The 22,667-nt window shown below is 46.1% G+C and overlaps 2 protein-coding genes across 2 annotated transcripts; both read right to left on the reverse strand.

Annotated features, from left to right (window-relative positions):
• Window positions 1-442: 442 nt before the first annotated feature.
• On the reverse strand, window positions 443-15,800 carry egf (epidermal growth factor). The gene is made up of 23 exons (XM_084695741.1): window positions 15,271-15,800; window positions 13,067-13,260; window positions 12,656-12,837; window positions 11,689-11,916; window positions 11,305-11,507; window positions 11,102-11,215; window positions 10,800-10,922; window positions 8,585-8,707; window positions 8,193-8,318; window positions 7,958-8,094; window positions 7,613-7,761; window positions 7,341-7,445; window positions 6,905-7,128; window positions 6,450-6,617; window positions 5,669-5,815; window positions 5,332-5,508; window positions 5,107-5,223; window positions 4,773-4,898; window positions 4,375-4,497; window positions 4,042-4,201; window positions 3,399-3,563; window positions 2,057-2,153; window positions 443-1,804 (listed from the first exon to the last, which is right to left on the reverse strand). The coding sequence occupies exons 1-23, from the start codon at window positions 15,395-15,397 to the stop codon at window positions 1,562-1,564; spliced, it is 3,558 nt and encodes a 1,185-aa protein (XP_084551867.1). The 5' UTR covers window positions 15,398-15,800; the 3' UTR covers window positions 443-1,561.
• A 2,362-nt stretch (window positions 15,801-18,162) lies between these two features.
• lrit3a (info leucine-rich repeat, immunoglobulin-like and transmembrane domains 3a) lies at window positions 18,163-22,273 on the reverse strand. Its single transcript, XM_084698832.1, has 4 exons — window positions 22,158-22,273; window positions 21,297-21,763; window positions 19,369-19,674; window positions 18,163-19,166 (listed from the first exon to the last, which is right to left on the reverse strand). The coding sequence occupies exons 1-4, from the start codon at window positions 22,271-22,273 to the stop codon at window positions 18,163-18,165; spliced, it is 1,893 nt and encodes a 630-aa protein (XP_084554958.1).
• Window positions 22,274-22,667: the final 394 nt, after the last annotated feature.

Here is a 22,667-nt window from a genome sequence, read left to right on the forward strand (position 1 = left end):
GAGAGACATTTGGACGAGGAGAGGAATGAGTCCTCGCTGAAGCAGAGCGGTCTTCACCAAAGGAAACACGAGTGCTGATGGAGACTGCAGAGAGAAGCGTGAGTGAGAGTGGTAGAACTACACTCAGAGAGTGAGTGAGAGTGGGTAACTAGCGATATCTCCATTCTCCTCCTTGAATTGACTGATTGAGGGACCTGAAGTGAGTTAATCTCAGTTTCAGGGCAAAGGACAATTAGTTATTTCTCAGTTGTCACACTTGACTGTTGAGGTGAGACTAACAAGGTGGTACATTCTTTCTCTTCTATGGAGATATTTTTTTCTTATAGAAAAGTGAGCGTGTCGTCTTTTGTTACACAAACATTTTGTCCCCTCTCTCCATCTACGTCTGAATGAAAATGAAAGGATAGTTTTATGACATCATTGTTATGGATTATAGGTCTTTTATTACTACAGAAAATATGCAAGCATTTGATTCAAAGCCATGTAAATCAGTGTTTGGTGGGATTTTGGTTTAAACAATCTACATTCACAAAGTCACAAATATCTTCCCACTCTTTCAATGAAAAGTTTACGCTGCAAACACAATGCAGCCATTATATTCTACCACAAACACAAATGTATAGAAAATTAGAAAGGTCCAGAACTCAAATTACATATGAAAATAAATCTAGCCTCCAAGATGCCTCTGCCCACGAACACATCAACAGACTAACAAACTGGTTTTATTTATTTCCTAATACAATGGTAATGCTTACGGTATCTACATTATTTTGGTGACAAATATATGGTATGCTAAACAGTTGATAAAAAAACAAAACAACGTAATAACTTTGTTACAGCGTGGGGTGTGATACTGTACAGTGCACTGAAATATACCGATTTTATAACTCATAGTATAATACATTTCAGTAGCATCAATATTATATACTGCTTGTCACTTTCAATTATCATGTGAAATATTATTTGACCAGTTTTAACAACTTAAAGCTTATCTGACTTTCATTTCATGACATTTTAAAATAAGACACAGAGGGATATGCAGCAAGGTTACTCAACCTAAAGCATAAATTTCACATTATTCAATAAAAATATTAACATTTCTCATATAGTAAATGATGTAGTAAAACTACATGTTTGTGTTCTTATAGGAGCCTTGAAAGAAAAATAATACAAATAAATCAACTAAAATGCAACTATAATTAAGATCTTAACAGGACTGTTGAAATTAAGTTGAATTGATTAAAAAATGGACAAACAATTGTTCTTCCAGTGTATGTTTATGTGGGTGTGTGTAGCTGGATATGGCTGTGTGTGTGTGTGAGGAGGTGTGTGTGGTGTGTGCGTGTGCAGGGTGTGTGTGTGCGTGTGAGTATGCTCAGCTGAGCTGAGGGGTGGAGGTTGTGGCTCCTCCAGGATATCGAGGCTGTGGGTGGATGCAAGGTGACGGACACCCATCGTCTCCATGGTCACCGTCGTCACGGAGCCCTCCTCCTCCTCCATCACGTTGTCCCCTGGCCGAACACACAGCAGGCCAGGGTCGCTCACGGCCAGGTTAAAGCTCTCAGTAGGGCAGCTGTCTCTTCAGCACGGTGGCAGCAGAGTTCCTGCGCTGGTCAGAGTGTTGCGTGGACACGGCGGGGGGAGGAGGGGGGGCGGGGGGAGGAGGGGGGGCGGGGGGAGGAAGGGGGGCGGGGGGAGGAAGGGGGGCGGCGGTCTCGGGGGCGCAGGATGGACACACGGTCTTGCCGGGACAACCCCGTGCATGGAGGAGCTGCCCCTCTGCTGCATCCAGCACCACATAGAACTGGAGGAGAGGACAGGAAGTAGGACAGGACGTAGGACAGGAAGTAGGACAGGAGGTAGGACAGGACAGGAAGGAGAGGATAGGAAGTAGGAAAGGACAGGAAGGAGAGGACAGGAAGGAGAGGACAGGACAGGAAGGGGGACAGAGTGTGTTTAACATGTTAACTCACCACTTTGTCGTTTTGAGTTTTTAATAGACATATCACCTAGGTAACCCTGGTGTGTCACCTAGGTTACCGTGGTGTGGTCGTACCCGTGGCGGGCTGGTGTCGTTAGGCGTGGTCTCCTCCGTGCTGGTGCTCACTCTAATGTCATCCACAGACGGATGCTCCCGGAACAAACTCCTAGACCTGTGAGCCAGAACAGAGTCAATGTCTCATCACATTAAATACATTTATTATCATCTCATTTGTGTATTTGTATTGCCAAGTTTGTCGCTGGTTTCAGTGAACAACAAGAAAATCTTGTTCCCTGGCGTCCTCCATGTAAAATATGTGACTTAAATGATGGAGATGTTGGTCCACCGATGGATCCTGGTAATGGACTGGATCTCTGTTACACTGATCCAGGTCTCTGTTATACTTCACCTTTCCATAAGACAGCAAATGCAAACAGGCCCCATGACTCGTCAACCAGAGTCTGGAAAGATCCATTTCACAGTCCGATGTTGTCTTATAGAGTTAGTGCCTTTGGTTCTCTGATCTCTGTGACCCATCCCTCCTCCTGAGGCTGGGGTTGTGTTCAGCTACAACACAGGATGAATTTCAACAGAGTTGTGTGTGTGTGTGTGTGTGTGTGTGTGTGGAGGGGGTGTTAGTTTTAAGAGGGAGGGTGATGTGTGGGAGCTAAAAGCACACCGAGGTAGTCGACCTGCATTCAAGTGCGAAAGGCAATTTGTGGCAGAGCTATTGGGGCCCGCGTAGCGTCTCCACAGGGCTATACCTCAGCGGGTCCATTTGGGGCCCCAAAAATGACCTATTTTGCTGTGTAATTGCTGTAGAACAAGCTAAACCAAGCATGTCATTGAAAGCGTGCTTTCTCCACAGAGGAAACCATGCACGCCCTTCTGAGAGGAGGGAGCAGAGGGGCTGTTTTGTGAGTCAAAACAGGCGTTTCTCCGGCATTGTGTCCCTAAGCAACCAAGACATCCGCAAAGAGAATCAGCCACTTACAGCAGTATCAACGGGATATAAAAACGAGAGAGAGAGAGAGAGAGAGAGAGAGAGAGAGAGAGAAAGGGGATAGTGTGTATGGTTTATGTGTAGGCTCTCCGCGCACTCCTGTGAGCGCTACACTGCTGTAGCGCGTCCACACCTGCATCACATGACCCACACCACCCTGTCCCCTGACGGACCCTCAACAGTTGCTGAAACAGAAACTCGAGGCTGAACTGACTTTCAAATTTGGGATCTTTTTGTACTTAAACCCCATTCACACATGACTTGCATCTCCCTCCCTCCCTCCCTCCCTCCCTCCCTCCCTCCCTCCCTCCCTCCCTCCCTCCCTCCCTCCCTCCCTCCCTCCCTCCCTCCCTCCCTCCCTCCCTCCCTCCCTCCCTCCCTCCCTCCCTCCCTCCCTCCCTCCCTCCCTCTCACCCGTAGCAGTAGGTGATGCAGGCAGCGATGGAGAGCAGGGTGATGAGGCCGGCCATGCAGGCTGCGATGGCCACGTTCCTTCTCTTCTCCTGCTCGGCCTGCTGCAGGTCCCACCACTGCAGGTCGCTGAACTGGCATCTTTCTCCCATGTAGCCCAGCACACAGCTGGCGCACACCACAGGGAAAACACCTCACACACCCTTCTAACACTTACTGTGTCATACAGTCTCCTTTCTTTGGCTAACCAAGTGATGCTTGATATTCAAAGTATTTGGATTCAATTAAATTCATTCAAAATACGATTTTGAAAAGACTGAACAGATATATTCAACTTTTACAAAAGGAGCACCCTGGACTTCAGGGCCCAGTGTCTTGTGTGTTTTAGACGTTTCCCTGCTCCAACACACCTATTCATTTGAATCAGGTGTGTTTCATTTGAATCAGGTGTGTTGGAGCAGGGGGAAATGGCCAGGGTTGAAGAACACTGCATTTTCAGATAGAGCAGCATGGAACAACACTGCCATCTAGTGGTCAAGTCTGATCTGACAACACACATCACCCAACACAAATACAAAACACATCTGGCGTGTCGTGACCCTAAAGGTCGCTCAGAGGTCAGAGTGGGCTGAGGGTTGGGTCCTACTTGCAGGCGTAGGACTGCATCTCTGGGAAGTAGAAACAGGTGCCTTCGTAGAGACAGTAGGAGTCGTGAGTGGAGGGACAGCTCTCCACAGACTGCTGCCCCCTGGTGGTGGGGTCTACTGGGCTGCGGGTCGTCACCAGCGCTGACTTGGTCTGCGTCTCTGTGGACGAGCGGGGAGAGGTGACGTAGCTGAGCTCCACCCCTGTACACCTCAGTAGATCTAGTCTCATCAAGTTTGTGTGGCTCTTTGCTACATGTCCCAGATGGCTTCGTATACGCCTATAGAACTGCACCGAAACCCACAAGGTAGACAAGGAAGCAGGGCCTACTCACCGTGGCAGGTATGTCCATGTCCACTGTACCCAGCCTTACACCTGCACAGGTACTTCCCCAAGCTGTTCACACACTCCGCCCTCTCATCACACCTGTGTGATCCCAGCGAGCATTCGTCAACGTCTGGTGAGGAACGTCCACAAGTTAGGGAGTTACACAGCTCCACCATGGTACGCATGTCTAAATCTCAGTGTGTGTGTGTGTGTGATGGGGACAGTGGGGAAAGGGGTGTGTGTGTGTGTGCTTGTATGTGTGAGGGTGTTGTATGTTGTCTTGCACATTTGCGTTTTGTCTTGGCCAGGTCACCGTTGCAAATGAGAATATGTTCTCAATCGGCTCACCTGCTTAAAAAAGTGAATGAATGAATGAATGAATATGCGCGTGTGTAACTGCTTCACCTGTGCAGTGGTGTCCATCTCCAGTGAAGCCAGGACGACACTGGCAGTAATACCCCCCGGCCGTGTTGACACACTCTGAACTCTGGACGCTGCACTGAGACACGCCAGCCTCACACTCGTCCACGTCTGCACACAACCACAGTCACACACACACTACTTTACACTAACTACTTTACACACACTACTTTACACACACTACTTTACTTCTACAAGCCTCATGTTTTACTAATGTCCCCCTCCTCCTCCTCCTCACCCACACACAGGTGTTCCTCCCCCTCCCCCTCCCCCGCCTCCTCACCCACACACAGGTCCTCCCCCTCCCCCTCCTCCTCACCCACACACAGGTGTCCGTCTCCAGTGAAGCCGTCTCGGCAGACACAGCTGGCACTTCCTGTCTGCACCAGGCAGCGAGCGTTCACGTCGCAGCGCAGTGACCAACAGTCGTCTTGGTCTGCAGCCACAGCAACAACAACAGATCAAACTTTGTTTTATTTTTATCCTGAGTAAAATACAAATAGTGCATGTAGTAGGTACAGCAGCTAACTAAGGTGGTTTCTACCTGAGACCATCTTCTCTGTGAAGAGCACAGGCTCGCTGCTGTGCTCCAGGTGGGCGTCGGTCTCTTCGACGTCCGAGGAGAGCCCAGGCAGGGGCAGGGGCAGGGGCATGCTCTCATCGTTCAGAGTCTTGTTCTTTAGAGAGAATGGATCTCCAGACTCTCCCCAATCTCCAGAGTCTGTCAAACCCGAAACACAGCAGAACAGTGATCTCTTTGGTCGTGTCGGGATGCAGGCAGGTGACTGTACACAATATGAATTTCATGGAAGTATTGGAAGCATTGGAACATGAAAATCCTAAATGTGATGGGTTGATTTGATGTCTTGGTGTCTGACCACCTGCAGGTCTGCTGGAGGTGGTGATGGGTACACAGCTGTCCCCCTCAGAGGGCTGGTAGTGGGGGAAGCAGGAGCAGAGAGGGCGCCCTAGTCTGCTCTCACACACCTGGGAACAGCCCCCATTCTGGTGGAGGCACATGTCCGCTCCTGAAGGAGATCAAATCAATTCACATTTTGTTGACACAGCCCTTCTGACGAGCCCATTGAACTGCACCTAAACCAACCAGAATCCTGATGGAGATGAGCACGTCCAAGTCACACAAGATGATTGAGCTGTGTAGGGCTCTCCAGCCCTGCTCCTGAAGACATACCTTCCTGTGGGCTTTCACTCTAATCTAGCACACACAAACCCAAACCCATTGTTTTTTAATAAAAAATGAATTCCCCTCCCCCCCCCAAAATGGAAAAAATTATTGCAATAAAAAATAATTAATAATTTACCACAAACCTTATGTTGTGATGTAAAAACAGGTATCTAAACATTTTTTCAATTTTTTTAACCTTTCAAAAAGTTAGCCAGGGTTAGGTTTTTTTTTACCTTTCCAAAAAAAAATGTTTTCAACCTTTCAAAAAATAATTTGCCAAAAGAACTTTAAAACAACATTTTCTTGTTTGGTTTTTGTTTTATTTTTTTTAACTAAAAACTTAGTTTTGTGTGAGGAGAAGAGAGGAAAGAGAGATCATGCTACCAAATACAGATTAAAACGTTAAAAAAAAGTTACGAGCCTGGCTTGAAAATGTAACCCCTTCCTTCCATCCATCTCCTTCCCTCTCTTCCTACCTGGCTTGGCCACAGGATGCACCACCACAATGGACGCCGGTTGAACCACGTTGCCGTGGATACGCTCCAGTTTCTCTCCGCTGCGTTTGTCGAAGCTCCCCAGCGAGCGCCGCTCCCGGTCGGAGACCCACAGACGGTCCTCAAACACCGCCAGGTCAAAAGGTCGCCCTGGACCAATCAGAAAACACAAAACAAAACACCAGGGTTTAAAGCATCCAGATAGACAATAACGTACGTGGGTGTGTGCATGTGTGTGTATGTGTCTATAGGTGTGTGTGTGTGTGTCTATAGGTGTGTGTGTATGTGTCTATAGGTGTGTGTGTGTGTGTCTATAGGTGTGTGTGTGTCTATAGGTGTGTGTGTGTGTGTCTATAGGTGTGTGTGTGTGTATGTGTCTATAGGTATGTGTGTGTGTACATGAGTACATGTGTGTGTGTGTTCAACAGAAACCTCACCTACTTGGATCTCTGTCAGCAGCCGTCTCTCTGAGCCGTCCAGGTTGGCGCTCTCCAGCCGTCCGGTCCTGCTGTCGCTCCAGAACACACGCTCCTGAGGGAAGTCCAGCGCCAGTCCGCAGGGCACCTCCAGCCGGCTGTCGGCCACCACCCAGCGCTCACGCCCATCCAGCGCCGCGCTCAACACCGCCGGACGCCGGCCCACGTCCGTCCAGAACAACTTCCTCCAAAGGGAAAACAGAAATAAGGACTTGAACAGCTGGAGTTTGGTGTGGTGTGGTGTGGTGTGTAATCTCAGTCAAGAGTAGTAAAAATCATTTCTGAAAGCCAGTGAAGTTTTAAAATAGACACTTTGAAATAGTCTATCACTCAAGTGTTTGGTATTACTTTGCCCGGAGGTGTATAAGATGTTGCACGCGCTAGAATGATATTTTACTTTGCAAGAGGGTGAACAGCGATTCCTCTTGGAGCGTGGATCCCTTTCCTGATCACTGTTTCTCTGTCCAGCCCGTTCAAAGTGCTGCACTCAATAGTAGAGAGTCTGGAACAAAACGTTTCAAATGGAAGGTTTTTGAGAGGACAAGAAGACTAAATATCCCCTTGAAAATTCACAAAAATACATATTTAAATATACATATGTTAATAACATTTTCAGTTCAAACAGTAGTCAGTAAAATAGACGTCCACAGACTGGCGTCCCGGCCCCACCCCCGGTCGGTCCAGTACAGCCTGCGGTGGACCCAGTCCACGGCCAGCCCTTCTGGGGAGTCCAGACCCTCGCTCACCACAACCTCTCTGGACCCCCCTGCCAAATCTACCCGCTCAATCTGCCTCAGAGTCGTACTGGCAAAGTACACCTGGGAACACAGACAGAAGCATAGTCACAGACGTGTTCAGTATGCACGCAGACCTGCCCATAACACAGGCCAAGAGTATATGCCTGCTGCAGCACAACACAACCAATAGGTGGCAGTAAACCTGAATCTTGTATTGGTCCAGTCCCATAGCGACAGAGTATTTTAACACAGCACAGACTCTCGTCCAATCACCTACTTTGTTTTGGACGGGATCATAATCCAAGGCGATCACGTTTCCCTGAGGTTCCTCCAGGAGTCTATGATCACCTGACCCGTCAAGATTCACTCTCCTCACATCCACCGTGTTGGCAAAGAGCAGGTAAGGAGCTGGTCCTGCAGGGGGCGAACAGGAGGGCGTCGGTACAGAAGGTTTGGCTGAAAAAAACGTCCAGCGGTAACGACGTGGCTCTTCGTGGTTTCACCTGACCCACCTGTGGCAGAGCAGCGCCTGGCGTCCTGGAGGAGCCGGTAGCCTGGCATACAGTCACACTCCCAGTGGCCCAGGGTGGAGGGGGAGCACAGCTGACTGCAGCCACCACGGTCTGCAGAGGAGCACCCTGGGAAACACACAGAGACACTCAGTGACAGAGACAGATTATCATTCATTAGAAGAAAAAAAAAATTGGGAAAGCAGCTACGACTGGATAAGAGTGTCTGCTAAATGACCAAACGTAAATGATTAACTGTACGACTCGTGAGTCCCTCAACTGATTTAAGTTTGTTTTTATTTTTGGGTGTATTTCTATAAATGTACAGTGATACGTTACACAATTTACATACAATTCTCGTATTATTTAAATAAATAAATACATTCTGTTAGTACCTGAGCAGGAGAGGCCATCAGGCAGGAGTGTGGAACCCTCAGAACACACACACACGGGCCCATTCTCTGAGCTCACACAGCCTCTGTCACACTGGGTCATGTTCCCCTCGCATGGGAACGTCTCTGTTAAGGCAAGAACACACAGTCTCCAACACACTGCGTGTTTCTTCAGCAAAACAGGTTAAAAAATTGTTTTGCATAAGACGGTCGCATCAAAGACATTCAAATGTGCATTAAATCATTTTACTGAGGTTCCGGGGAAAACCACATGTCAATTCCCATCAGCCAATCACACGCCTGATTTATCATCTGCCAAACCTGAGAACCAGTCAACCTGTGATCATATTAGCAGTGTTTGTACCCCTGCATCCTCCCCACCTCCTCCTTTGTCTTCAACCAACACACCTAGACGCCAGCTGCTGGGGGTGGGTAGAGCTTAGGGGTTAGAGCGGGCTGCAGGTTCAAATCCCCCCGCTCTAAATGTAAACATTCCAACTGCTGCACCCTGGGAAGCCCATCTGAGTACCAGTGACTATTACGCCACACTTACTCTTTATTTTATTCCTTTGTTCTTTTGTTGATCAATGCAACGTCATTCCACCATGTAAAACTACCAACCATATTCAGCTGTCAGTGCTGTCTTTGAACATCTTAAAACAAAGTCCTGTCAAAGATGTTGGCAGATTACGAGCCATATTTAGAGCCGCCTTCTACTCCATGTCACGTACGGAACCTAAAGACTTCAGATGTTAGCACTGTGAAAATATTCAGCGACTATTTTTGGCCGCAAAACCACTTTCCCGGACAAAGCGGGGCTTTGACAAAGGCAGATGGTTGGTGGATAACAATCTCCTTAACCCCTGCCTCTGTGTAATCTCTTTATGAAATCAGCTCTAATCCAAACAGGTGAAAGTGTGACGACATGAGAATGGCCTTTGAGTCCCAACTTGAGATGTAACTGCGCAGGAGCATAATGTACTCTACAGTACTCTACTCTATCGTACTCTACTGTACTGTAACACACTAACCCTTAACACTCGTGAACAACCAGGTCTTCCTTGGGTTGATGACAAAGACACGTGTCAGCTTGAAGTTCCCGCATGCATGAACAAAGATGGCTGCTTTCTTTTTAGCAGGACATGATACATAATGCTCCGCTGCAGGTATTTAGTTTTACAGTAGATCTTACATTGTTATCTTAAGATGATATAAAAAGGTATTATTATTACTTTCTCAGACCTTAAAGTAAACGTTGCTGTTTCATGCCTTCCAACCGACATACACGTGACGTGACACACATAAAAAACAATCAATTTCATATACATCCATCTCTAATTCGAGTTCTTTCTCAAGAAACAGCAACACAGGCACCTTAAGAAGGGATCAGTGTAATCAATTTCATTGTCTTCATAGACTGTTGTCCTGAACATGCAGTAATCTTCTACACCTTGCCAAATGTTGTCTGCTAACCAGCTTAGCAGGACATGACTGCTGACTAAATATGTCCCCTATTTACAACGGCGACTCATCGTCTAATCTGAGCGTGCCCAGCTCAGTTCATCTCATCCGACAGAACAGGCACTGTGGCTTCCATAACGACATCAGATCCGTTGTCGGTTAAAAGATTTCCAAAAGTCCACCCGAGTCATAGAAAGACAGGAGGAGTTCATACAGCAAGACCGGTCCCAACCTCAAGCAAAACATGTCATATTATGACATCAGTGTGGATTTAGGGAGAGGGTAGGTTTCACGTTTTGTGTGTGTGTGTTACTACAGACTCTCATTATTTACTGGAGATCTCCTGGAAGGTTTAACGTCCACATACTCTTCCTGGGCTGATTCTCCCAGACCCTGACACTTCAGGGAGGACCTCTGGTTTGACCTTGGTCACCCGACAGGTCATTTGCACTAGTCTGTCTGGTCTTGACCCACTAGATTTATTATCCATGTCGAAGGGACTGCACCCCTTTGAAACCGAGTCACTCAAAATAACGGTTGAAATACTTCCCCCAACCCAAACATCTGAAGTGTTGATGTCTCCCGTCCAAAAGTATGAAAAAACAGCCGTGATCTAACGCTGACAAACATAGCCTAACGTTTTAATACCAAACAAATACCATCAAGTTGACAGATTTGTTCAATTCAACCATCAACGCGACACAGCAAAACGTTTTCCTCCATCATGACTTTACTAGAATCCACTGAACAGTCTTACCTTGGCAGGTTCTCCTATCGGGCAGCAAAGCATATCCTTGGGGGCACGAGCAAAAGTAGGACCCTGGAACGTTCTCACACCCCAAGGAGCAACCATGGCTCCACAAAGCGCACTCGTTTATATCTACAGCGACAAATTATGAAAAGGTGTTGACATATACACTTGGGCTTGTAAGTAGTTTACTGTATAGTACAGTATTTATATGTAAAATTCATTTTCTTAAAATATTACATTTGACGTAATAAGGATTTGGCCACATTTTTGTAGATAAATTGTAGACGAGGTGGCTAATGGTACTTAACCTTCACAGTGATTTCCGTGTTTGCTGAGGACAAAGCCCTCGCTGCACTGACAAAGACCCTGTTCAGTTGGGTTGGAGCACACGTTCACACAGGGCCCTGAGTGTCCATCGCAGCCTGCATGCACAAGTGAATGTTAATACATGCAATATGCGCCGACTATGGGTAACTTCTTCATCTCTGTGCAGGCGTTGAGCAATCATAACCTGGAGAGGCAGGCACGGGGTCTTCTATTGGCTGATTGAGGGGATGTACCACCTTCACATCTATGGGGGGGTGCGCCATCCGCTTCAGGTTAATTTTTTTCGCCGCTCCCCCTGTGTACTTGTTGACTTGTCTTATAGCCCGCGATGCGGCATCAGTGTAATAGACTTGCTCCATGAATACAAATATCCCCAGAGATTGAGACCTGGCAGAAAACACAACTGATCTGATGAACTTTGCGTTTCAATTGTCCAGGGTATGCGCCTTGTTAGATATAGGCCTAGCAAATCCCACGCCACTAGAATGACCTTTGTTGTGCTATCATACAATAATTGTATCACACAAGATAGCTGTCTATGTTCCTGATATTTACATGCTAAACATACCGGAGAGGCTGACTGATTGTGTTGATGACATTTCCGTTGTAGTCACAGGAGCCAATAGCACTTTCTCCTTCAGAACCGAACTGGACCCAGAACAGTCTCTTGTCTGTTCGGTCAATAGACAGTGCTGTGAGTTTCTCAGACATCTTTAAAACTGTAGTGGTCATCTCTCCTGCCACGTTAGACCGCTGGACACTGGGTGTGATGCCGTCAGACAACCAAAACAGAAACCTTGGGAAAAGAGGAAATGTTATGGGATTGGGTTATGGTACATACCTCTGAAAGAAATGTGTCTTTTTGCAAGATGAACACATATCTTATAAGACTTACATTTAAATGTACATTTAGCAGACGCTCTTATCCAGAGTGACTTACAGTAAGTACAGGGACATTCCCCCGAGGCAAGTAGAGTGAAGTGCCTTGCCCAAGGACACAACGTCATTTGGCATGGCCGGGAACCGAATTGACAAATTTCAGATTACTAGCCCGATTCCCTAACCGCTCAGCCACCTGACTTCCATTCTTTGCACTTCGTACTGCATATCCATGTTTAAAGTTTGAGTGTATGTTATGGGAATCGTTTTCAGAAAGACTGAGGAGCGGACAAGTTATGTTGAGCTTTGTTTGTTATGAGTTCACAAACTTTTGACTATATGCAAGTCGCTCAACGTTGGAAACTACTGTAATGCAATAAAATGGCTGGCACGAGGAAAAAAATCCTCACTGGTGAAAATGGCTACCGTTGTGTCTCGCCAGCCATTGGAAGGCATTTGAGAGTCTGTCAGTAGGTTTGCACCTACGTGCCAGCCATGCTTGAAGAACAGAGAATATTTCATAGCCCAGCATTTATAGCACAGACAAACAAGATAGCTGCCAGCTGCGATTGGAGAATACATTTTGTCTTGTTTCACTCTCACTTGCTTATGATAATTTTGTTGCACTTTTATGTTTTTTTAAATAAAGGAGTTACCTGTCACTCGGGTCGATCGCTATGCAACACGGCTGAGATAAATATCTTAAAACGGTCCTCTCATTTTTCTCATTTGCTTCCATTCTTTTAATAGTTCCCTTTTCTTCACTTGACCAGAAGACAACATTCTGAATCCAGTCAACCGCAAGACCCGAGAGGCCTTTTTCAGATGAGTATAATTTCTGGAAAGAATTGAGATACAATTTTCAATTAAAACTGCACATATTGATGATGTGTATAAATATGATATAAATGCATGCCCTTATGCAGCAAGGCAAAATCACTCACACAACATGTTGTCATATCCAGCACATGGTTTAACAATACCTGAAGCCAAACCTCCATAGGCTACAAATTGGTACACTGGTCTAGGTGTTATCCTACATGGGTTTTTCAGTTGAAAACAAGCACCTGTCTCTGTGTGCCATCCATTGCAGCCTTGTAGACGACCCCAGTGGTCCTGTCAGCCCAGTACACTCTGCCCTCCTTGTAGTTGAAGTCCAGTAGAATCGAGTTTCCAACCCCGGCCACAAGCCTTTTTCTGTTCCCTCCATCCAGGTCCATCCGATAGATGGCCTTACCATGGCCGAAGATAAGGTAGGGCTCTGGAACCATCCAGGGGGGTCACAGGTTATCAGAGAGGTAGGTTATAGATAATATCAGGGCCAAAACACAGCTGATGTTTGACCCTCGTGTGGTACATTCTTAATGTCAGGTCGTATATGCTCTAACTGTTTTCTCCTCTGTGAATGTTATGTTGTGTGATGTCAGTATGAAACTACGTTAAACAAGCAGGGAATAACCGTGCTGCAGAAAGATCTAGAATGTGAAGAGCCAAAGGTGGGACAAGTCGTTAAGAGTACGGTTGCTCTAGACTTTCTGAGACTAATAGACGCAGTCTTTAATGGTGTGCTGCTTGTTTCTGATGTCATTGTTGGACATGTTAGATCGATGTTTCATGCTAAAAAAGCCCATTTGTGGCAGAAATGGGGTTAAGTTCAAGGCAGACGAGCTGCTTTTGAACAAACCAGCGGTCTCCAAGCAACATCACCTTTCACACCATCCTTTCACAAGTGATACAAATCTTTGCATGTGAATGAAGGTAGTCACGGCCATCACTGAATCACAGAACCCTATTCCTTTCAATTTCTATAGTAGTAAAAGTTTTATTGAATGGTTTTGTATTTCTATCTTCCTCAATATCAGCCATAGAAGCAATTTCCAATCACAGAAATTAAAAATGTAAAATATTTCGTGTGTTGATTTACTTGTTAAAGATCATGTCCGCACAGGAACAGGTCAGTTGAACGCACATATTTACTCTGAGGTGAAAGGTCCTAAATATGTCCTGGCTGTGTCATCCAAATGGCCTTTTATTGACACCCGAAAACATGGTAATCTAGGATAGTTCGTCAACACAGATGTATAACATTGTCTTGTGCGTCCATGGATACCACTTCGAGACGCCCAGGAATGAGGAGGACAATGAAGCTGTTAGCAGCGCGCAGCAAACAATGAGTCATCTGTATCTGAGATGAGTTTCCATGATGATCGCTAGTGAACTGTTAGGGCGGGTCATTGCTAAGTGGCTTGGACACAGCATGCAAGGCCAGATCAGGCAAGTTGAAGACGTTTTGCGTGTGAATGCCAAGATTGGCCTTTTTGAACTGATTATTTTGTAAAAGTCTCTTTTAATCTCAATGTGGATTTTCTGGTCAGTAACACTATTAGTAGTTCATATTTGGCACAATTATGCTGCACAATTGTGTAAAAAGGTTCACATGCTGTAGATCGAAAAAACAGATAGATTAATTGTCTGATTGACTTGTAGATTAATTGCCTTAAGTGATTATCCAGCAACCTCAAACATTCTACGGATCTGCTCTTTATTTACCCAGCTGAACCTGTTCCAATGAAAGTATTTCTTATCCCCCACGAGATTGCACAGTACTTCAGTATTTTGTGGTTATTCAGATGAGTTGAAAACATCCATATGAGTCGGCCTGGTTGTTGATGAGCTTTCTGTCCAGTCATGGCAGTGGAAAAACCCAGGTTATTGTTGATAACCGCTCTCGATTACGAGATAACCTTCCCAGAAGTATTCTCTGTGGCATGTGGATTTTCAGTAAACCTGTGTGCCCAGACTGAACACCCACGACAGGCCAGAACGTCAGCTCAACTGGAGGCACATCACGCACAGGCCTGGCCAAGTTCCTGTGACGCGTGGAATATGGAAAGTGTGTTTGTGACCCTCCCTCTTCGCCCTTCTCCCACTTGGTGGGAAGACAACCCTGGAGTACAGGTAGCCATTGACCAGCTGGCCTTAAACATATATAAAACAGTGTGTATAATATGTTAGGCAAAATATACAGTATTGGGATTTTGCCCAGTATTTTTTTGGAATGTGCCCAAAATCTCCCACAAAATGCATTTAGCAGCAGATGAGTTCTGACAACATCAAACCTGCTCAAATCCAAGCTAAAATCAAACGCAAATACACCTTTTCCTTCGTCACTGTAAACATTACCCAGATCAGATTTTACTGGGTGTACTTGTGTGTCCCTGGAAGTGTTCCAAGTTCAGGTACGACAGAACAGGTGTGACACCCAACTCACCCACACAACTCCAGTTGCTACCCACACCCGACAGGGACCCACGCCAGCATTCCCTCCCAGGCTCCGTCGCTTCTGCGTTCCGCACAAAGAAACAGACCAGCAGAGCCACAACCGTAGCAAGGAACATAATCCTGAACTCCGTGGTGGTCGGCGGAGCCACTCTTCACTCACGCTCAGGCATTTCCGCCGTCAGACCGGGCGTAGGAGAATCCCCCGAAACTCTGCAACGGTCGCCGTAGGTCCGTGGGCATCCTTGTCTGAGGCCCCGGCATAGATCGAGAGAGGAGAAGAGAGGGAGGCTCACATCCCCCAAAAAAGGAGGAAAACGATAAACAAAAGCAGTAGGTTGTGGGTAGCGGAGAGGAAGGGAAGGTTTGTCAGCTCCTTGGTCTGCCCGTGGGTCTGGTCGTGTGGGATCTAGTGGGCTTCTCTCTCCAGCCCCCTGGTTGCTTAGCTGTTTTGGAAGCAAAGTACGAAATTCCTGACACCCTCGTGGTAAATTTTACACATCCCGGTCTCAGTCTGGAGGATTTTCCCCGCACAAGAGTCGGTGTCTGAAGCTGAAAGCCGAGTATGCAAGTGATGAGACAGGGCTGAAGCAAAGTCCAAGAAAATAACAACTCGCTCTACTCCACCCCCTCCCTAACCTCTGTCCCTCTGTGTGTGAGTGAGTGAGTGTGTGTGTGTGTGTGTGTGTATGCGTGTGTGTGAAAGAGAGAAAGACAGGAGTCATGGAATGAACCTCTTCTTCTTTTGTGGTGTCTCTTCCTTGAACAGATGAACTTTGACTCCCATGTCTGCATACATACATTAGCATAAACCCAGACATACCCACAGGAACATGACCCTGGCAAGCAAACACTGACTTATCAGTCCAGCACTAAAACATTGCTAACTAATTGTTTCAGTGTTCCTGCCACTCTCTGGGACAACCAAGCAGTGTTTCGCGCTCGGGATCAACGTACACATGCGTACGCATGTCTGTCAGTCAATTAGTATTTAGTTGGCCTGATTTTTTCTCTTAAGGGTGACTGTCTCCTCCAGAGAATCCGGCTGGATGAGTAATACGTACAACGGATGGTTTGAGGACATGCCGTCAGGGCCTCCTCTTGTTTTCTGTTTATCCAGGATAACAACCGTCCCACTTCATCTAAAACCCCTATTCATACCCTCGTTGACTAGCATATTGTTCCTGGCGATACTGCGTATAACCCACGAGTGGCTCTATGGGGCTTACTTGAACGAGAGGACCCTTGTGTCGTCAGCCGGTATACAGGATAATGCCCTTAGTCCATGGTAATGCCTTCTTCCCATGATTTCACGGGATTTTATCCTTGGTGTTTTGTTGGACTTTTACAGCCAGCAGACCCCTCGCAAATCCATCAAATAATTTATCTCAAGCCATGAACAAGCCAGGAACATATTGCCTTGCATGTATAATATTAGTTAGACCAGAAGTAGGTGGGCTATGAGGATTAGCTTCTCAAAGGAAGGGCAGCGAAGGTGTCAAGGTTCAAAAACGACTTGATTCCACGAATCTCCAATCTCCGACTTCAGAAGTGCTTCCCTTCCTTCCGGCTTAGAGGTTCCTCTTCCACTCTGACCACCCTACCTCTCCGGCTCATCGTGTTTGTTAAACATCCTGGGTGTTGTCATGATGACAGAACAGCTGGTTGGACAGACACACATCTCCGAGGCACAGCTGGCCACAGACAGGGTATCCATGGGAATACCTTTTTCCGGGTCCACCCATGTTATTGGGATTTACAGGACCACCTGGTTAAGACAGGCATGACCCATCGATTAGCGGTCGTCACCCGCTACCCTGAGAGACCGTATGAGGAACGCACACATTTGCGATGTACCGCTGGGATGTGTGAGTTTCCATCCTTGCATAGACACAAGCACAGAGACACTGAGGCAGTGCTTTCAGACTGAGGGTGGAGGAGATTACTGTGTGAGGTGCCAGAGAAAGCTGTAACACTGCAGAACAGATGCACCTGTCGCAGGGTGAAGACAGGGCAAGGAGCCCATCACTCATGAGATTATCACCTCAAGAGTTTAGCAGGCCCGCTAGCACCGTTAATGCATGTTATGACTATGATGGCTTTCTATGTATAATCTATAGCACTATCAAAGAAAGATACATATAACTTGCATCCAGTGCTGTGTAAAAGACAAATATATGTTAGCCTTAGATGTTTGTTTTGTTTCCATTTGCATTTGTGTGTCAGTAGAAAGGAGCAATATTCAGTTGTTATTTTTAACGTTTCGTCTTTTCATTTGAAAAGTCCTGAAATCATTTTAGCATCACTTATTTCCAAAAACAAGAACAGGGTGTATGTCACTGTATGTGTTAGTGATGAACTGCACCTGAAATATTTATATTACTTCTAAAACACAGTTTGCTTTAATTAAAAATAAGTGTACACTATCATTTCTGTATATAAATATAAACAAAATGTACACAAACTTTACTCAGATGGTCAAATATAATGTCAAAATAGAATGCTTTTTTGTAGAGTAAGGCAACAATGAGCTTACAGCTTAAACCTTGAGCAAATGGTACCTGTCAAAAACAGATTTATGGACTGTGAGGAAAATGTGTCCTAAACCAGATATGTTGTTTCACAAGACATTTGGCATGTAATGTAATATAGATCATTACAGTAAACAAAATGACAGATTTTATAGACGTCTGTATGTGTGGCACAACAACGTTGTCAAAGTTCTCATATAAACAAGGCTCTGACAATCAGTAGTTATGTATCCATCCATTCATATAAAAAAACGAAGAAAAAGAGTATATTGAAAGATCTCCATAGTATCTTAGCTCTTAGCATAGCCTATTGATGCTTGCTCGCAGCTGTCAGCTGTTAATCCTGACGTCCGTCAGCATAGAAACTCCGATCGGGAGCTGTCGCTCTTGTAGGTCATTTGAGAGTCGATGCTGGACCTGGAGCAGAGCAGCATCCTCTCTGAGTCGTGAGTCTCTCTCCTGGCCCAGTGTTCGTTGGGGAGCGTGGTCCTCTGTTTCAGCGTGAGCGTCTCAAACTTCACGTAGCTCTCTTTCTCCAGCTCGTCGTCCTCCAGGGTCGTGTTGTCCCTGTTGCGGTAGAGCGCCAGGATCTTGTAGAGCAGCAGGACGATGACAGGCAAGGCAACAGCGCAAGCCATGCCGCTCACTATCATCAGCAACTTGTTCTGCCCCTCGTCGTCGAGGACTTCCAGGGTGTAGAACTCTGTGCAGGGGTCTTTCCCCGCGGAGCTCCCCTTGGCCACCAGGCAGACGGAGTATCTCAGTCCAGGTGTGAGGCCCTCCAGCAGGACCTTCCCGCTACTGGCCACCGTATCCATGGTTCTTTTGGTGTCTTCCTCTTCGTCAGCAGAGTAAACCACCATGAGCGGGGTGTCGCTGGGCAAGCCGTCGGCCACCCAGAGCAGCACGGCGCTGTCCGTTGTCTCCTCGACCACCTTGAGGTCCTTGACGGACTTCCAAGGTTCCTTCTTAGTGCTTTTCTCGTCTGCGGCCAGCTTCTTACCGTCACCTCCCTGCAGGATCCTGGCAGGTTTGGCTGATCCCATCTGCTGGTTGGAGGTCTTCTTCAACAGGGTGGGTGGAGGTGTGGTCAGTGCTCGCGTGGTGGTGGATGGGGTGGTGGTGGAGCTGGGAAGGCTGGTGAGGGTGATGGGGGGACTGGTTTTGTTGACTGGGACTGTCTTGAGCGGTGTACTGGTGGTGCTCACTAATCCCACCACAGATACTGTTATTGTGGCATCAGCGTTTCCAGCAACGTTCTTGGCCTTGCAGATGTAATCCCCGGCCTCTTGGTACGAGATCCCATGCAGGCTGATGATGGACCATCGCACCCCCTCACCGGGTGACTCTTGTACAACTGTAGGTGGAAACATAGAGATATTTACAAAAGATTGGTCGGAACATATCAACAGAGATTTATCTAAGATCGCCGAGTCTCAAAGGTTGCCAAGATTCCAAGAACCTTTCTCACTTCACAGTTCAAGGTTGACACCTATTCAATTATTCAATTAAGTTACATCAAGCAAGTCCTTTTTGAAACAAGACTTGTATACCTGTACCTGAGTTGGCGACAAATGAGCCGTCTGACTTGGTCCAGAAGAGGTTCGGAGTGGGGTAGCCCGTGGCGTCACAACGCAGCAACACGTTGCTGCCCAAGGAGGAGGTGATCTTGTTGGCTGAGATCATGACTGATGGCTTCAGGCACTGGTCCAGTTCTGCCCGTTGAAACAAGACTCCAGCAAGGCCTTCAGGTCCACTGCAGGAAAGGAAGAGGTCCATAAGAATGACCGGCGTGTTCGACATCTTCGAGAGCTCGATCAGCTTGGAGATCCTGCAATCGCAAAACCACGGGTTGTCCTGGAGCCCTGTCGGTGAACAAAAAAGAGAAGGAGGTTTTCAGCAAGTTGGGTTTGCGTAAGGAAAATAAACTGGATCTCCATGTGCTTCAAGGTACTTGTTTAGCTTGGATTATTACTAAAACGGATGTGTCAAAGGGTGATGAGTGTCAAGCTGTTAAGCAGATCACGTGTTCAAATCCATAGCAAGTTGTAAAAGACTCCTAATTAAGCCCCCCAGAGCTTGGTTTACAAAACATCAACCTTGTGTACAATTGCAGAACAAGTTTTACATTATCACACTCTCACTGACAAGCACATTAATAGGTAAAAACAACAAAATATTCCTTCCTGATAGTCAGCAAGCTAAAATAAGATATTACAATTTTCCAGAAAGAGGTTTAGAACCAGGTGGATAGATTTTGAGTCATTTTATCTTTTACAAATGACGTTAACAGTACTTCCGCTCAGGTAATACTGCAAGATAGGGCTCAACTGGAACCTTTCCAACTAAAGCTAAATTAAGATTTCATAGTAAAGGATTACCCAGAATAAATGTACACAATAACGCACGCTTACTTGACAAACTTTAACATACTTACACAAATGTATTCACCACTGTGTGACAGAACACTGTAACCAGATTAGTTTGCTCTTAACTATGGCTAGGTACACAAATTGACTTTGGCTTGTTTCCAAAAAGGACTGACAGTAGGTTGTGTTCAGAATAATAAGGTAGATACATAACAGTAGCCAATTGGGTGTGATTAATCATCTTGTGTTGTCTTTAAGGAAGGCTTTTCAGTCCCTGTGGCCAGGAGAGGAATGACAACAACTAGCCTATGGAAATAACACAGTTTCACGTTTCAGCATTTTGGCGTTTGGCAGTCAATAACCAATTTCATGTAAAAAAAATATCTGAATAATTTATTTGGTAATATTTTAACGTGAATATACCATGGCCCATTTTTCCATGACTTGACGTAATAAAACATTTAATTTAAGAGAATGGCTATGAAAGGGACATTTTAAATATAAAATATCGTAATGTCTAAATAATAATCTAATGCCCTGGATAATATTACTCAAGTAAAATTTTAAAAAATATATATATTATAACGTTTTTTTTAATAACGTTAATTCAAAAACTCCTTTGGTACATTAACAAAACAAGGAAATGTCACTGAACTCCCCTTGTCCAATTTTCATCACATAAATAGGCTGTTAAAAAGGCTCACATCTATTCTATGGAAAGGACATTGTGTTTTCTTCTAATCCTGTTTCTCCTTCAAGGATGCCAGCTTATTTTGTAAGGATAAGCTAGCTTGCCCTCAAACACCCTATTAACATTATCCAGGTCTTTGAGCGAGACACAATTTCCCAGACATCCGCATATCTCTCCAGAGTCTGTGATTACTAGAATAATTAGAAATTTACACATTTCTAGTACTTTCACAATGACATCAGGAAGTACCATCCAGAAAGGGGTTGTCATCTTAAAATTTTATCAACCTGAATTAAACTCTCCTGTTTTCTACTCAGGAGCCAAAAATACACTTTGAACATGAAACAAAGTCAAAACATGAGCGAAATAGGGAAAAAAAATCCTCCCTTCATCTCAATCAGCAGACCCAAACACACAGTTGTCTCACCAAGCACCACCTTCTGGGACACGGCGGAGGTGACCGTCGCTCCGTTAAACGGAGGCCAGATATCCACGAGGTCTGAAGGTAGCGTCGTCAGCTTGTTGCTGGACAGGTCCAGGTAAGTAATGTTCACCAGGTAGTGGGCTGCCTCGACCGGCACGTTCGTCAGCCTGTTGTTGTGCAAATCCAACGTCCTCAAAATGGGCATCTCCTTGAGAGACTCCCAGGGGAAGGTGGAGATGACGTTACCGTCCAGCCTTAGCTCGTGGAGAAACTTCAGGTTGTAGAAACTCCCAGAATCCACGGCGGAGACTGAGTTGTAGGTGATCCAGAGATACCGGAGGTCAGTCAGGTAGTAAAAGGCCTCTGTGGGGATTCGCCGGATGCCTGTTTTCTCCACGCGCAGCTTGACCGTGTCCACAGGGACGTTCACAGGGATGTCAGACATGTCTGGGTCGTTGCACAGCACGGACCTGAGTTAGGAACACAACCAAAGGCTTAGATGTTGTACTTGAGGACACACACACAGTACATCTTTCATACAAGAATACTATTTCCAGAGGAGTGTGTATCAATATAGGCCATTATGGCAATCTATAATCCCCAAATAACTGTAGAGCGGCGACACTTCATGTTTAAAGTTGGTAAGATGCCTATCTTATGGATTTTACACTGGGTTTTATTGTTTATTGATGACTTTAAATCACTGAGGCAACACGTGCCTAAATGGTGAACAGCGATCAAGTCTTTCCCGTGAAAAAACAAGACCATTTGGTGCATCAGTAACGGATAATAACAATACCTGAAATCATAGTGGATGAACAAGCATGTCTGAATTCTGATAGCGTAAAAGAACTGTCCAAATACCTGGTGCCTGTGCCGTCGCTCCGTCCGTGATACACGCAGGTGCACTGAGAAGGACAGAAGGAGCGGGCCACACTGACGCAGCAGAGCAGCACATGAGCGCAGAGCAGACGACGCATGGTTTCACCAGATCAGCTCCAACTGTTCACGGCTCAGGGAGGCGAGGAGAGAAATCGGAAGAACATACATCTGAACTCATTCAGAAAGGAGAAAACCCCACTCCCCCACCCCCCCAAAAAAAAACTAGCACAAAAACACTAATGTCTGAGCAGAGGGAAGGAGAGACCGCCAGCGAGTGTGCACACATGCAGGAGAAACATTGTACAGGTGATCCAAGAGGAGGTGAGGAGAGGGAGGGAAGGAGGGAGGGAGGGAGGGAAGAGGGGAGGGGGAGCGCAGTAGGGGGCAAGATTAGCAGAGGATTTCATGGGGTTGACTAGGTCACAAAAGGCGGGGGAATCAGCAATGGGGACATGCGTTAATCACCTAGCATGGGAAGGTTTCCCTTCCCTT

The sequence above is a fragment of the Hypomesus nipponensis genome, chromosome 1, assembly GCF_054491055.1.
Source record: "Hypomesus nipponensis isolate SF chromosome 1, ASM5449105v1, whole genome shotgun sequence".
NCBI lineage: Eukaryota > Metazoa > Chordata > Actinopteri > Osmeriformes > Osmeridae > Hypomesus > Hypomesus nipponensis.